Source organism: Akebia trifoliata, chromosome 2 (assembly GCF_017979445.1).
Source record: "Akebia trifoliata isolate Shusen 1 chromosome 2, ASM1797944v1, whole genome shotgun sequence".
Taxonomy (NCBI): Eukaryota; Viridiplantae; Streptophyta; class Magnoliopsida; order Ranunculales; family Lardizabalaceae; genus Akebia; species Akebia trifoliata.
Genome location: NC_141376.1, coordinates 5,354,442 through 5,372,459, shown reverse-complemented (window position 1 = coordinate 5,372,459; position 18,018 = coordinate 5,354,442). Strand labels below are relative to the sequence as shown.

The window sequence follows — 18,018 nt, the reverse complement described above, 5'->3', positions numbered from 1 at the left end:
AGGTACTTTCATTGTTTAAACTTAAATTTATGAGAAAATTACTTAATAAATCATGTTGTAGGGATTCGTTTCTAAATTACCCCTAATGAGATAATGACACCTAATTTTTTTGAGCTAACTATGTAGTCCATTTAATGAGCTTTTTCTTTCTTAATGGCCCTTGACCCCAATTGAATTGGTGAGTTAGATGATTCAAATGGTTCAGATCAAATTTTGTTCAAATGGTCGAGATCAAAAATTCTAAATCATCAATCTCAACAATTGAACTTGAATCATTAAGATCAATGTTTAGGTTGTCACGATCAACATTGTTACAGTCATCAATCTTGACATTTGAACAAGAATAGTCGAGATCAACAATTCGAATTATCGAGGTCAACAAGTTTGATTTATCGGTCTCAAATATTTGAATTTACTATTTTACCAAGGTGAGGAACTATTTTGAAAGAAAGATTTTAACTAACTGAATTTTAAAAGACCTCTCTCCCACAAGGTCTATTAAGTAATTTTTCCTAAAAAAGAACCCATGGTTCAAGCACACCTAAGTGGTATCAGGCATTAAATCCAATAACTTAACTCACTCATGATTGGGCCAACAAACGCTTCAAAATGGATGACCCAAATACTATGGACCCAAAAGTCAAATTTTTTTTTTTTTTAGTTTTTTTAAATCATTAAAATTAAATGTTTCTAATATTATCAAATTACCAAAAAGTTCTCTAGTCAGTGCATAACTTAAAAAGTCATCCCACCTAAGTATATATAGTGTGATATTGGAAACCCACATTTCAGAGACATAGGAACCCCACCTCTATCGACCAACGTGGGTAATTTTTGTAAATTTGGGATGCCTTCAATATATGTGGGCCAATGGGAATGTGTGATTTCTTGAGATCTCCAAAATGTGGGCAATCTCCAAAATGGCACTCAACTATTTAACTATCAAAGCCAAAGCTAATAAGAGGTTATATATTTCTATAAGAAAGATCTTTAACTTCACCCAAGTAGGAAAAGCATGGAAGCCCTCTTTTAAGAAATAAATAAGCAAAAGATATCCAAAAGAACATTTGGATTCCAAACTCCAGAAAATACGAAGCCTACAAATCTTTATGTAAGAGTGACTTTTCTTAGTTGATCATGGGCAAGATCAAAGAGAAAAAAAAAAGGGTTATGGTTCATATCAAACATTATATGAGACCATGTGGGAACTCTTTCCTCCCCAAAGTTATGCAAATGACGTTTGATCAACGCATTGGCTGGCTTGAAAATTAAAAAACAATTCCATGGGCTGTTTGTAGTCATAGTAACAAAGTTTGGATTTGATCGGTGGAGTTTCAATTTGATTAATTCCGGTAAATTAAAGAAAGATACCTAAAACAAGGAAAAATTTCGGAGATTATATAAAATATATTTAAGATGAAGGGTAAAAATGTTACCATGTTCCACGATAAATTGAGGAATCGTCAATTAATTTGTCAATTCGTTGATTTAGTAGACTAACCTCTAATTCAGAGAATTTTGGGATTTTAAAAAAAAATAATTTGGAGAATTTTGGGATTATGCTTATATCTGTTAAGGTATTTTTTATTACGTTGTGTTTGAATTGAGAGAAATGGAGAGAAGAAAAGAAAAAATAAATGAATTTCTCTCCATTTCTCAGTTTAGATAGTTAAGTGGGTAGAGAAGAGAAAAGAATTGGAGAGGAGGAGGAAAAAAAAAGTGAATTTTCTTTCTTTCCAAAACTGGAGAGAAGAGAAGAGAAATCTTTTTAAAATATTTTATAATTTTAACTCTACCCTTAGATCTCTTTTAAAATATTTTAAAATTTCAAAGATGCCCCAAGTTCTCTCTTATCAATTCAAACATGATAGAGAAAAATTGTATTTTTCTTTTCTTCTCTTAATAAATTTCTCTTCTCTCCATTTCTCTCAATCCAAATATAGTCTCAGTGGACCAATAACATCATCTCAATTTGATCATTAATGCAATGATCATCAATTAATGGGTTTGATGAAGTATCTAACAAAGACTTTCTAGAGCAAAACATCTAACTTTAAGTTCATGAAAACAGTGAAGTTGAGTCTCCATATTGATGTTTCATAGATTTCACTTTTTTCCTTTGAGTGCGATTCGGTCGTCCTTTGTTGGGATTTTCAATTAAATATGACAAAATCTAAAAAACAATTAAAGAGCGTATCTTTTTACACCAACTAAACAATGAATGAAATTAAACAGCGTGTTGAAGATAGTTTTTACTCGGTCTATACTCGGATGACGTGGTATGGACATGGAATTATAGATATTTCCTCGGGACACACGAGAAAACATCTTTTATGGGGATGTGCTTCAGAAAGTATACCGAGGAAAAAGATCTATGGTTCTCTGTCCGTGCCACGTCAGTCGAGTATTGATCGAGTGACGACTTTCTAGTTGAAAATCATATGCAATTAAATAAGATGTACGGGTGCAGACAGTCATTCTATTTTATTACTTATTTCACCCATTTCCATTCCTTTTGTGATTTCAAGCTCTAAAAACACTAGTCACGCGAGTGATGAAAATCGAAAGATGCTCCCATCTTCCTCCTCTGATTTTATTTATGGATCGACGAGTTGAATGTGATGGAAAATGAGGGTAATTGATCGGATGGTTGAAATGATCCAATCAGACCTAATTTCGTAATGTGGGTCCCACCATACTTCATGCAGACAAGTGGGCTAGGAACTCTGTGTCCAGATGAGAAGTGTCTCCCTTTCTCTGAACATCTGTTGCTAGAAGGTTTCCTGGTAAATTAGTAACCGATCTTTCATTATTTGATCCTCGAGATTCTCGTCTACTAACACCAATAATCTCCACTTTTATACCCCTTTACCATCTCTTTCTCTCTCACTCTCATATCTTCTTCAACCCAAAAATGGTGAATAGTGATGGAGAGAAGATCTGTTCAGACATGAGGGCTCCTCTCTTCTACAAGATTGTGCACCCTGATTTCCCAACCCAATGTTTGGTAATAATCTCTCCTCTGTGTGAGCTGATTGGGTTGATTATATATGGTTGCATGAGCTTCAAAAAATTTTTTTTTTCTCTTTATATGCATGGATGCCCATAGAACAATTAATGTGGTTTGCTTTGTAGTCTTCGTGTAAAAGTTACCTTAGTTTATATTGACGAACAATTCTTGTATTAAAATGGGGTTTCTACTTGTACCCTGCATGTGATCATGTGCTTTGATGTTGATGTTAATGATGATGATGATGATGATGATGTGGTGTATGTGTTTATTGTACTCGATTGTCGAGTCTGGACAACGGGCTCTGTTAAAGATCTGATCCCATCCATTCAATTAACAGTATGGACCCAAATTGTTGTTTTAAGATTTTTCATATGCTTATAACTTGCAGTCCATTTTAAAGTTCTTGCCAAGACTTCCCAAATAGATCCATAACTGACTATTTTTATCTAACAATAAAAATTTTATTAGTCAAAATTTCTTTTTATATAAATGACTAACAAGGAGATACGAAAAACTAAATGTTTTGGAGCATCACCACCTCACATTCTCATTAAATTCTTTATTATTTTACTGGAATTTTATCAGAATTCATAAAAGAATTACTTGATCGTCAAGTGAACTTCCCCTATATGGTTGTATTGCAAGTCTAGTACTAGGGTAGTAGTTTTCAATCTTTAGTGAATAAACCTCTCAGACTTGTTCAAATATATTTCTTTCAGTTATTTCAGGCATTTGCTCAAATAATTTGGGTTGGTATACACTGTTTGGTAGATCCAAGTACCAAATGACCGATATTTTTTAATCTCCACCACATTGGGATCAGCTGTGGGAGATGGGGATGAATATATCCATCATTTATTTAAAAAGTAGAAGAAAGTGGATATGGTTGACCTCATCACACCATCATCCTATCAGGATTGATAGTTAATGGTGGACTAAAGTTTCCTGGTGTAGACTTCTTGATCTCCATAGTTGTCCAATTATGATTTATACATTGGTGGGATGTATAGCCCTATGTATGCATCACCTGGTTACAAGGCCAGAGCATGCTGACGCCGTTTCTCTCTCCATATCACCACCCAATCAGAACCAAATGGTCTTGGAGAAGTTCCATATTTACAGTGATGGAGACTTATTCACAAGAGGCTGTTTCAGTGATGCAAGACTTAAAACTACAAAATTAAAAGTCCAAAAATTGCATTGTAACATAACTCAACTTTTTGTCGGTCGAAACTTTTTCCAGGTCATCTTGGGAAATTGCAAGTACAAGGCACTAATTTTAGCAACCCAATTAAGCTGGCCCAAACTGAAAACATAGTGCCAACTGCATGCTGTGGTAAACCCGTCTAGGACATTAATGCTCTTTCCTAAGCAATCATTTTTACTGAAAACCTATTTTTGTCATTACGCCCTTTTAATATTGAAAAGCCTTTTTTTTCACTTTCATGTAGCCAGCCTTTATGAAGCATATTTCCAAAGAAAATTATGAATGATTAATCCTATAGGGTCCTAGTGGTATTCATTGACATACCTTATGTTTGTCATATAGCCCATTTAGTGATGAAAAATCACATTTCTTCCTTTTCTTTTTCTTCAATTTCACTTTTCATCTAAATTTTTTTAGCGGATCCCACAAGCCTTTATGAAGCACATCTCTAAAGAAAAGTCTGAAAGAGCAATCCTGGAGGGTCCTAGTGGTAATCATTGGCATGTCAAATTATGTAAAACAACAGACGGCACATTCCTACAAGATGGTTGGCAGGATTTTCGAAGAGATCATTCCTTGTGGAACGACGAATTTCTGGTTTTCAGATACGATGGAAACATGCATTTCAATGTACAGATTTTTAGTAAGTCCGGAGTCGAAAAAAATGATGTATTTACCATCAAAACAGATCAAGGATCTGACTTCTCCAATGGAGGAAAGCAATGGGGTAGACAACCAAAGAAATTTGCTTGCCCTTCTGGTAAGAAACGGGGTAGACCATCAAAGAAAATTGTTAGTAAAACTGGTAAGAAACGGGGTAGACCGCCAAAGCAGCTCTCCCAGTCAAAAGCCTGCTATGAAGACCCAGGTATGAAGTTGCACCATTATACGTGGTATATGCATGATAACATAGTTTTACAGGCATCTATGCTTCTAAATGTCTAACAATTTTATTGTATCACAATATGACCTAGGTATTTCGTTATATAAAAGTGTATGGATGAATGTAAAAACTGAGACATCTATGTATTGAGATCAACAAAAGCGACTTTTCTGATGGTTGTTTTACGTTGAAGTCAGCTTCTTTTATTATCAATTTTGTCCCCACTTTTAAGGGCACCTACAAATATATATATATTGATGCAAAACACATTCGACGGGGTAAAATAGTATTTTTTCTTTTATGGGTCTATTTCAGGGACGAAATGTGAGTTGCTTCCCATATTTTTCTATTCTTTTAGGAACTAAATTAGCATCTATTTTTGGAATGTATTTTGGGTTTTAAAATTTTAAATGCTTATAACTTCTTGTCCACAGATTCATTTGCCGCAAAAATGGATCCATAAGCTCTTGCCTTACTTATTTCCAGTTATATTCAATTATTAAATATTTTTATATAATTATAAGGCTGATATTTATTTAAGTAGATTTCCTTTGTTGTCAACAATGAAATATTAAATATTATAGCTATTTTGGTTGCCATTTACCATCTCAATAATTTTTTTATTTTAAGTGAAAATGCATCACTTGCACTTCACCAAGTAGATTATCATTCGGAGCTTAAAAAGAAAACTGCTTCAGTTACTGTTATATTTTTGGATTGTTATTCCATCTTAATAAGCAAGAGAATTGGGGTAATGTGTGTCAACATTTCCTCTCTTGGAAAATTTAAATCGTGTGTGTAAAGACATGGTTTACAAGACGCAGGAATCGAGGCAATTGCCCAGAAAAGAATCAAAACAGAAGATGTTGGCCAGCCTATCTGCGAAATGAGTTCACTAGCTAGAAGCTGTTCTTCGAGAGGGAAACCCAAAACTGAAGAAGAAAGAGCAAAGTCTTTTACCTCCAATCTTCCTTATTTTACGAGGTGTATGAATAGATCCAATGTGTGCAGTACATATGTTCTGGTGAGTTGTCATGCCAACTCTTTTGCTTTTTTTTATTAGTCTGACTTGAGTGTTTTAGTATAATTGCACCTATGCACATGCATGAAATGGATACTGTACATTATTGGTTTATGGTAAGTAATAGTTATACTATGAGGAAAGTGCACGCTGTGTGATCTGGATCATTGCCCCTGAAAAGAGTCAACAATTTGTATCCTATAGGTAATCATTTGAAGAAAGACAGAATCATGGAAAGACGCACTTAAAATACATTCTCAATAGTCAAGAAGAGAAAGATATGATAAACTATTACCCAATTTGTACTTCTACATCTTGGGATTGGTAGACTTGGACATCGAATGTCCTCATATGGAACCCAAGCTTGAGGCTGCTAATCTGGTATCAAGGTGAAAGAAAAAAAAAACCATTTGAATCTTTGAGATGGAATTCATTGGATTCAAAATTTCGTTGGGTTCTAATTGGAAATAAAACCTATTTAAGTTGTTTGATGAGATCCCTTTCTTAGGTGTTATGCTAGGAAGGTAAACCATTGAAGTGATTTCTCTAAGGATCTTAATAAAGATTTTATTGACTTAGAGAAAGCACACAATAGATTAGTGCATGAGGGAGTTAATTTGTTTAGTATTAGAAGAAAAAAAATGATTACCAAATAGATATATTAACATAATTAATGACATGCATGGGGGAGTTATGAGTAGTGTGAGAACAAATTGTGAGGAGGCAAATGAGTTCCTGATTATAGTTAGTTTATGTATGGGATTTGGGTTTAGTTTATCGGTTTTCTCCGGTAATATATGGATCAATTTCTCATATTTGATAGAGGACCCCTTGGCATATGTTATATTCAGATGACATAGTGCTAGATGACGACAGTGACGATGATGAGAGTAACCCAAAACGGGAACCTTGAAGAACTGCTTTCGGATCCCAAGGGCTTAATGAAAATTAGAACCAAGAGTATATATAGTGCAACTTTATTAAGGAATTGTGAAGTTTGATGGCCAGGAAGATGGGGGGCGCGGGGAGGGGGAGATGTGTTTTTTCCCATAGAATCAAAGTTGGAGGGAGTTATGGAGTGTTGTGTGACCAACACATCCCAAACAAATTTGAAGGAAATTTTTTATAAGATGATGGTTAGAATGACTTTAATTTATGGACCAGAATATTGGGCAGTTGATAAACTTGTTCGCTGATTGAGACCAGCTGAGGTAGGGATGTTGAGATAGATAAATGGATAGAACAAAGAAAGCTAAAAGAAATGGATGCATTAATGAAAATGAGTAAACCCTAATAGGCGATGAAATAAGGAAATTTTGATTGAGATGGTTTGTTTATATAGAATGCAGATATATAAAGTCCTAGTTAGAAGGAACAATATAAGTTGAAAAGTTCTAAAAAAGCGAGAAAAAAAGACACCGTAAAAATTTGAGATACAGCTTTAATCTAAGATATTTGTTTTCATACTAATTTATGTTATGCTTTATTCTTGAACCAACCATTCTGTATGCTGTTATTATTGTTACTTGTTGGTTTGCTAAATGGGTATCTGTCATGCAGAGAATCCCAACTGACTTCGCTAAGGCACACTTTCAGAAAACCAAAGCGGAGATTGTCCTCCGTAATCTGAAGGGTAAGGCTTGGATTGTGAAGTTTGTTCCTGGTAGAACTTGTGGTTTTTGTGGAGGGTGGACTGCCTTTGCACGTGACAACGACCTCAATGAAGGAGACATCTGCATATTTGAACTTGTCGGTAAACTTGAAATGCTTGTCCATATTTTCAAAGTCAGTTCTGCATCTTAATGAATGAATGAAAGAACCGATCACAGTTGTATAAATAACATACTGTGGAAACATCTCTGTGTATTATACTTTAAAAGACCAGTAAATTACTTTTATTATATACTTTTCATACTCATGGTTTTGAAAATCATTGGAGACCAAGATGGCTCAACCATGTCATCTCGGTATCATTATGAACCTCTTGATCTTTTTCAATCGAACTTAAGCTCTGGGGCCTTCTTCAGTCCCTTGACATCTAGTCACGAAGACAAGGTATGTTATTGATTAGTGAAATACAAATCATCTAACTGTCCAGCACAGTAAAGAAGATCAACAATGGAAGCTTATGGTGTTGTGAATTAGGCATTATATGTATGCCAATCTTTAACCAGAAGATTGAAGATTTGGGGGCCTTAATCGACCATCCAAGCATATGACTAAAGGCACACAAGGACCATAATTGACTCATAACTGGTTCTATGCCTTAGCTTTTCATTCCAGAAAAGGAGACCAATTGCACCGACGCCAGACCCATTTCCAGCAATCATTGAATTTCAATGCACAGCGTCCTTTTTCTCCATTATTTCATAGAGTATCATCGCTCTCAAAATACATTAACTTCCAATCCACATGCACTCAAGAAACAGTGAGACAATCTCCCAATATAAATCAAACTGAACTTAGCATTTGAGAAGAAAGGCATTGGTATCTTCATCCGAGTATTTAGTCTAAGAGCTGATTTTTAGTGAATCCAGATATCAGGATGGTCCAAAAAATTCAATTTTTGTAGGGTTTCGTTAACATGTGCCCTAAGGGCACACGTTAAAATGCATGATATACACCTCCACACTTTATTTTCCTAAACAAAATGCCCTCAAATTTTTTTACTACCAAAAATACTATAGATTGCTTATTTCCGAGGTGTATCTAATGCTTCTTAACGCGTACAAAATCCATTTTTGTTATCCAAATTTGCTCTACAATTGCCAAGAATCCATAAGAAGTGGAGGATTCTTGACATAATTATGTTGGCGTTTAGTTTTGAAGGTGTTTCAGTCCTTTTTAGTCCTTAATCAGGAGATTGGGAAATTGTCGATTTTGGGGTGTTTGAACTATGAACCATTGGCTTTCATTTGTTTACTATTGAGTCAAAAGATGGAGCCATAGATTTGTTTCCTCGGGGATACAAGCAGAAAATATCTATAGTTGAGTGAATTTCGAGTATTTTCTTTCAACTCAATTTATCAAGATTCTAAAGATTAGAGACATTAGATCATTTTCTTTGAGTCTCTCACACAAAACCTATCAGCATTATTTTGAACACCTATTACTGATCAAAATCATTGGGGGCATTTGTAAATTCGGAAAAGAGAGAGAGCTTCTATTAACACACCAATTTATATAGGTAATAGTTTAATGGGGTATGTTTGATTGCACATGGAAAATAGGGTGGAAAATGAATTTCCATGGAAAATGACATTTTTCAAGTGTTTAATTGCACATGGAAATGGAAATTCATTTTCCATCTCAATCAAAAAGTCCACTAAAACATGGATTTCACTTTTCCACCCATATTTTCTATCTCCAATTTTTTCACACTCATATCTTCTTTTTTACTATTACCACCACCATCATCACACTAATCTCACCGTCGTCGTTGTCTTCACCGTCACCATCATTACCATCTCCGACCACCTTTCCTCTCTCTCTCTCTCTCTTCTTCTCTTTCTCCATCTCTCACCTCCACCACCACCACGTTCTCCCTTCATCTTCTTCATCGTCTTCTTCCTCACTTACCACTGTCACCACTACCGCCGCCACCGCCGCTATCGCCACCACCGCTACTCATCTTCTTCCTCTCCCCCTCCTCTCATCTTCTTTCTCCTCCTCCTCCTCCTATCCTTCTTTTTCTTTTTCCACATTTAATTTTCCCATGATTTTATCCAAGTAAAATCAAACAATAGAATTTGATTTTCCAACTCTACCTATTTTCCATCACAATTTTTCCATGGATTTCAATTCTATGGAAAGTCACTTTCCATGCAATCAAACATACCCTTAGATCATTTTCTTTGACTCTCTCACACAAAACCTATTAGCATTTTGAAAACCTATTACTGATCAAAATCACTGGGGGCATATGTAAATTCGGAAAAGAGAGAGAGAGAGAGAGCTTATATTAACACACCAATTTATATAGGTACTATTTTAATGGGGTCTTGTTAACGTCTGCCCTAAGGGCTGTGTTTTAAATATCGCCTGAAACTGAAATGACTCGATTCGTCTTAATGTCGTCCACCAATGAGTTGAATTGACAAGCCATCACAAACGTAAATGTTTATCAAAAGTCACTACATTGTCTCATTATCGAATAAGACAACTCAAATAAATTCGACAACTCATCCAAGACAAACGAGTTTTAAAACCATGCTAAGGGGCACACATTAAAGTGCAATAAATATACTTGGGGTATTGAATTTTGTACCAAAAATGCCTTAAAAAAATTATTTTCACAAAAAAATACCCTCAAAATGCATATTCCCAAATTGCCTATATATTGCATTTTAACGTGTGCCCTTAATGGTTTTAAAACTCGTTTTGATGCCTCATCTATGCCCTAACGACACACGTTAACACAATCGTGGTGTAATTTTATTGGCAGACTTATCTGTTGCAATTTTATTACAAAACGCCCCTTACTTTATTAAATTTGTTACGTGAACAAATCTTACTTTACGAATCACACTACCGCAACTAACTTAATAAGATTTCAAATCTTACTAAGGGTCGTTGGGCTCTCATGGATTATCAAATTAGCAATCCAACGACTCAAACTTGTAGATATCATAGAAAAACTCAGATTCAAAAATACAATTTACTGTGAAAAATAATTATTTTTTAAATTTCTTTTTTAAATTCTTAGAATCTTGTTTTTTATAACCTTGTTTGGATGCCACAAATTGATGTGCTTAGAATCTATGCAAGGTATATTAAGTAACAAATTGACAACATAAATTTGAATTTTATGACTTGGATCCTACTCCAGGGTTTGCTCTATAATAAACCTAATAAAGAAAGTTGTGGTGGGTAACAAACTTCTTCAAGTAAGGGTAGAGTTTGGAGTTATGTTTTTGTAATTAAAATGCAACGGTTGGTCTGCCTGGTAAATATCTCTAAACCTTATAAGGATTGATGTGTTATAAGTAAAAGTTAGTGCGCCAATGAAACTCTCAAAAATAGAGATCGACTAACTTGAAGAGTCGCGATAAACTGACTAAAAAAAACGATGCTCAAAACATATTCAACTAACGTGGCATGTGTGCAGAACCATAGATTTTTCCTTTAAGATACACTCGAAAAAATCTATGGTTCTGTGCATTTTCGTACTTGTTTTTCAACATAGTGTTCCACGTGGCATTTGAGATAAATGTATCAAACTTTTGATACAGCTTCTAAGTAGTAAAATTTCACTGGTCAATGGTGAAAGGCTCATGGTGGAGTTTCCTAAATATATAGTCGTTTGTTTATATGGAAGTTGGAAATTGGAACGGACGCAAGCATTGAAGATTAAAAAAGCTTATTAATGAATGATTCAACTCCTCTTTACCTTCTCAATCAATGTTGTAAAATCCTTTTGTTGTTGTTGGTCTTGGTCTCTGTCATCTAAAGGAGAGAAGTGTGGGTCTGTAAGTTACCTCTCTTTCTTTTTTCACTTTAAATTACAGAATAATTTTTTTTTTCTTGATTTAAACTAAAATGCTCAAATTTTGGTTAATATTAGTGAAAAATAGAGATCCTGCATTTCACTAGTGTTAAAAGTAGGAACTAGGAAGGGTAAATTAGACATACTTCTCTCCAGGTTTTGGTTTTGACTTCGGTCTTCTCTAGGGGGCTAATAAGGTGCCCTAAATGCCCTCGACTTCTATCTAGGGTAAAAAAAATTTTACCCTTCAAACCTCAAACCTAAAAACAAGATGATTTTGGGAGAAGTTACATAAGATGAGTTTTGGTGTAGAAGAATCAAAGGGGCACCTTTTTTAGGGCACTTAACAGACTTTTTTCTTTCTTTCATCTGATTTTTACACTCCTACCCTTCTTATATAATCTGTTTTTGTTCTTGTTACAGAGGTAAAAATGGTAAAAAAGTGTGAGGACTGCAAAAAATGGGAGGAGAACACCTACTGGACTCGCTTTCAGTGGGTGCATTTCTTTACGGTTCTACAGAGGGATTCCCATCTCCAACATGTAAGTTGTGTTGGGAACAATTCCATTAACAACATTCTGGATTATTACTTTTGAGTAAATGTGGTAACGGTAATTTTTGTGATAATTTTCAATTATATGAATTGGTTTGGTAATTTGTATTTACAGAAGTACTTAATTAACCAAAAGTGAGACAATCAAAATGTGGGTTCATGAGTATCATACCCTTTAAGCAGGACAATTTGTAATGAAGCCTAATAACTTATTTAAGCATCCCCCAAGGGTTGATGAGATGGCCAAGACCACATCTCACGAAGCGAAGGTCATGAGTTTGAATCCCCCCCTTAGGGGGACACCCTCAAGGATTTATCCTAGAAATTACTTGGTGCATGTGAGGGGATGGGATTGCATGTGCCCCGAGAATTAGAGTACTGGCTGCCTGCATTTAGGTTAATTTGTAACAGAAAATATGCCTCTTTACCTTTTGTATCTCTCTGTTTGTTGCAATGGTCCATTGGTGATGACATGCCACTAAGTTTGAATTTCATATTGAACATAGAAATGGATCAGGTCGAGGCTTTATAGCCCAATAGATTGGCCTAACCTGGTCTGACCTGAAATATATCGTGCTCACTTTCCTTGCCCAAGCCCAGGTCATCCAGGTTGGCATAAGTGTAGACAACCCCATTGAGATCCCTAAACACATGACTGGTGAGTCCTATAAATATGAAACACCATGAACCACATATAGCTAAAAATAAAGTCCAAAATTAATAGATCCACATTCATCATAGTCACCACATATAAAAGTAATTTTATGAAGTAAATGACAATTGGTGATATATTTATGCTTTAAGAGCTTTACCTTGAAGTTAATTTTATAAAACTATTCTTTTACGGCTTTCTTTATTTTTTCGAATAATATTGGTTAAGTACTTTCTGACCAAGTTGCCAAATGTACAACTATGGTGAACCCAACATTAATAAACAGCTCTATAAAAGCAAAATACACTAAAAAACATAAGAAGTGCCACTTAGCTAAGTGGTAAGATGTGTGGAGAGCTATTCTCACGTCCTAAGTTCAAACCCCGTGAATCCATACAAAAAAGTAAAAGCATTGAACTGGAACCGCTTAGAGAATCAATTTACTTCTTTCTCTTCCTTACCTTACTAATATTTAAAATCAAAATTATTTTATTCTTTTAATATTAGGCGTGCGTGCACGCATACATATGTTGCATTTTAAAGAGATCTACTTAATTCCTATCTATTTATCGTTATCTTAGCACACTTCTAAGTACATAAGATCCTTATTTAAACATAAACTTATCAAGTAATGCCCTCTTAAACTCACCAAAGAGTTTGCACTGTGAGAATATATATATTTTTGCATTACAGTTGTCTGTTGGAAAGTGCAATTATGCTGAAGTTCAATCATTCATTAACTTGCAGAAAATTCCTCAGAAGTTTGTTAAGAATTTGAAAGAGAAACTATCAGACAATATCTCTCTCAAAGGCCCAAGTGGACACACCTGGAACATTGGATTGGTGAGAAGTGGTGATGACTTGTTTCTACAAAATGGTTGGAAAGAATTCATGAAAGATCATTTACTGAAAGAGGAGGACATCTTGGTTTTTAGATACAATGGGAATTCTTGTTTTGATGTTTTAATGTTTGATCAAAGTTTTTGTGAGAAGGAAAGTTCATATTTCGTCAAGAATTGCTGCGGGTGCAAGGTGAAAGGAAGAACAATGGAGAACTGTCTTGAAGTCATGCAAGCAGGAAATGAATGCCACTACACTTCATCTTCAAAGAGGCAACGTAGAAGGAATGACAAAGAAACACAACAACCATCTACTCAGTGTAACTCCTCCATAAGAAATAGAAAGCATAAAAGGGGAGGAACTCGAGTTGTTGAACCTGTTTGTGGCAAGAGGAAATTTAGAAAAGGTGGACCTTCCACCGGCACCGTGAAACCAAAGGTTGAACAAGGTAAGAAGCACACCTCTTTGCCCTGCTTTTCATAATTTAAGTTTTAATTGTTTATATGTTTTCTCACTCTAGTAGATAAAGCTCTGGGTTATACTACATAAATAGCAATCCTCACATCCACACGGGAGGATTTAAAGAAACCATTCGCCCATTTTGCATTAGCAAAGACAAAGAGACTAAAAAAGAAAATGGAAATTGGGATTAAATAAGGAAATAAAATAGTAAAAAACTTTGTTAGATTGATAATGGCAACATTAACAACAATGGCAGGACTATGGATTGGAAAAAAAGAAAAAAGAGAAGAAGATATGATCAGTGGTTGTTCCTCGCATAAGATTGTTATGAACATTTTCTGTTGTTTTTTTTTTTTTTTGGGAGTTACTTGTTGGTAATTAGTTAGTATATTCCTAAGTCAATTTGTTGCTTATTTGTAGTTAGTTTTGGGACTTGAGGGTTAAAACCTTTAGGAAGTGTGAGTAATCTTTGGAGAGAACTCTGGTATCTAATTTGGATTTGGCCTTAATTTGGTTTCTCATCCAGACAATAAAACTCAAATTACTGACGAGGTCATCCCCTAAAAAGGATCATATTTGCAGCATTTTTTTGATAAAATCTTATCCCCTATCGGTTTGATTCCAACAAAGACATCATGCAACCAAGGATTTTGAAGTGTGGTTGGTGCATAGAGCTGGATGAATTTTCATAAACAATGCATAGAACCCTAAAAATGGAGCTTCAAGCTCTTTAAAAGTCATTTCCCCAATATAACAAAAATTGTCTTCTTTTTGTAAAGAGAATAATTTATACAGGTCCCTCATGCCTTCTGATAATCCAGACTGTTGGATTACCTGAAAATCAAAGCCACCCAACCCCTGAAAAAAAAAAAAAGTAAATAACCCTTGGAAAAAAAAAAGAAAAAAGCAATGATGTCCACAAGATGCCTGAAGTATTCTTCCCTTCTCTTATGTTCTATTTTTTTTTTTTTTCTTTTTTTTTTTAAATGTTGCATGGTCCCCGTTTCTAGACTTTCATTCCCCGTTTCAAAAAATGAGGGCTCCCATGTCAGGGGTACAATAGCAATGCACATGGCACACAAGATCCAACATGTTGGGAATTAGGGCCCTTACCAGGAGAACGATTGAGATCTCTTGATCAAATGCTAAACCAGCTGGAGATGATTGTAACATCCATGTGCCATAAATCAATGTTGGCTGGGTGTACAAGTGGGGAGTGTTAACATGTTCATCTGATAAGGTCATACGGTCTACGTAATGCCTACCCCAATCATCCCCAAAAGAAAACAATAAAAAAATTCTACCTTCTAATATAGCTGAGCCATGGAGGAAGATTTTCTCATCCTGATTGGAGATTTCCTCAAGCAAGTGTATTGTGTGTATATATTATTTGTAAATTTATTTTTGTGTGCAACTGTATTTAGAATTTGCTAGTTTTGTTAAGTGTATCCATGGTTTAAAATATCGTATCAATTGAATGTTTTGGTTAATGAAAATACCGATACGGTATCGGCTGATACAAACCAATACATACTCTCAATATATTCAATGTTTCGTATTGACCGATACATTCCGATACTTTAAAGCATGAGTGTATCTATGCTTCTATAGGGATATGTTGGCATATGGTTTTCCCCCTTTTTTGGTTGGAATGCCCTTGCAGAAACTTCACCTTTTCTATAAGTAGTAGGTAAGTTAGGGCATTGTGACTTTTTTTTTCCTCATCGTTTGTTTGGAAAATGGCTTAGATGGAGAAGAAATTCCTGTCGATTTAAATCCAGCATACCCATTGCATTTCGTCTCAAGAAGAAGACCAGTAACTGAGGAAGAGAAAAACAGGGCCCTCCAATTGGCATGTGCAGCTGCTAGTAAGGAGAAGCCACATTTTATGGTTGTCATGCAGCCCACACACGTATCTATGAGTTTCTACATGGTAAGCTTCCATCTTTTGCACTCAATTCGCCTTTGGTTTGATTGGTAAAGAATAAATATAGTCCTTCATAGCATATTCGATGAAATTTAGCCATAGTGAAGTAGAACAAGTTTTTATGAAGGCCATTTGTGCAGACTAACACAAACTATTGTAAAATATATGGTTGAGGGTACATAGGTTATGATATCTAAGAATAAAAATTGCTGAATTCAGAATGGCTTTTGTTTCTGATAATTTGATACCACTTTTAAATTTTGTAATGGAAGACATCCTCACTTTAACCTGTATTTTGTTTTTTGGTATTGGGACAGATTGTTGGTCAATCGTTTGGATATCTTGCCTACCTTTTCCTATATAAAGAGAGCTGCTATAAGCACCCCAATTTCTTAAATTGTTTATTACATCCTAATTAAAGATTAAAACACACCATTCAAACATTACAGAAGTTTGTTTCAAATTATTACTTTAACATTACAAAGCTTTATAATACATTGAAAAAAGCTTCAACAGTTGTTTACAATTAGGATTAAGCTCATATAAAATCCTAAATCAAACAAATAGAAATCTTAAAAATAAAATTAAAATAGAAGAGCGAGTTTCTATTGGAACCCAACATTTACACATTCTTAACAATTAACTTTTTTTTATTGGGGTATAATAAGTAAAAGTTGGGGTGCCAATAGCAGCTCTCTATTTAAATTATCAGATAGAAAGAAGCCATACTTGGTCTGACACAAGTTTTGATATGGAATAACTCATGTACGCAACTGTTAGGTTGTGCAAAGTTTTGATCTCTATGGTTGCTGGGTCAATGGTGTCGGCAAGAATAAAGGATTGATACAATGTGGGTACGGAATTTATACTTAAAAAAATGGAAATATCCAACACATATGTGACATAGCACCTAACATATGTATTATACATATAAATAACTATATTTATTTAATCTTCCTCATGCAGGCAATCCCCGTCGATGCAGTAAGGAGCTTTCTTCCTCTAAGAAAACAAGATGTCATTCTTCGCACAGAAGGGACTACATGGACTGCCAAATATCTGTATAGAGCACGTGGGAGTACAGCAATTACTGGTTCAGGGTGGAATGACTTTGTAATGAAAAACAACATAGAAGTAGGTGATGTGTGTCTATTTGAGCCTGCTCGAGTGCAGAACACAATGCTCCTCGATGTTCATATATTTCGAGTTGTTGATGAGTGTGTTCCTCTGACAAGGGTCACAGTTCCCTTATCAGAAAGAGTAAAGCAAATCGTGCATGTCAGACGACGAAGAGGACTGAGAGGAGCCCGTGAATGAGGTAGAAATCTTATATAATGTTCATTTCTGTTTTCTTTCTGACTGCATATGGGAACATGGTTTTTTATGCTTTCTGATACCAAAAGTGGAGTGGTGCTTCATAGCCTCGCTTATTCCGAATTTGTATTTTGAAACCTGTTACTTAAGTCTTTTCGAGTGCGGAGACCTGAATGCTTGGTAGTAGCATGCAAAGCAATTTGTGTAGAACAAATGATATTTTGGGTATAGATATTATTATCTAAGTTGCATTGTAACAAGGTCTACATTGTTGCCCCAAACCATATTGCATGAAGATTTGGATTAAGATCATCTGTAGATCCTGGTTATTCTATGACAATCCAGAAATTACTTCCTTGACTTATAAAATTAAAGAAAACAAAGACATTTCTGAGTAGAATAATACAAAACTGACTAAAAAATCACTCTAATACACTCATCTGTTGTGAAATGTGCACGCAATCCATGATAATAATAAATAAATAAATAAAAATCCTATCTTATTCTTGAGGTTCTTCATGGTCAAAGGAAATAGATTCATCGAGATATATATTATTATGATTCACATAAATCATTATCATTGAATTTTGTGTTTACATTGTTGGACGTTGTGTTTCAAATCCGAATCAAGTCGACCAACAAACCTAATTAATTTTGAGTT

General features: G+C 34.9%; 1 protein-coding gene across 1 annotated transcript; it reads left to right on the top strand.

The window, feature by feature from the left end:
• Positions 1–3,045: 3,045 nt before the first annotated feature.
• Positions 3,046–17,620, top strand: LOC147409045 (B3 domain-containing protein Os03g0620400-like). Its single transcript, XM_086417384.1, has 8 exons — positions 3,046–3,349; positions 4,638–5,088; positions 5,922–6,127; positions 7,685–7,924; positions 12,011–12,151; positions 13,562–14,102; positions 15,865–16,049; positions 17,010–17,620. Exons 1-8 carry the CDS (start codon positions 3,221–3,223, stop codon positions 17,358–17,360), a joined length of 2,244 nt encoding a protein of 747 aa, XP_086273510.1. The 5' UTR covers positions 3,046–3,220; the 3' UTR covers positions 17,361–17,620.
• Positions 17,621–18,018: the final 398 nt, after the last annotated feature.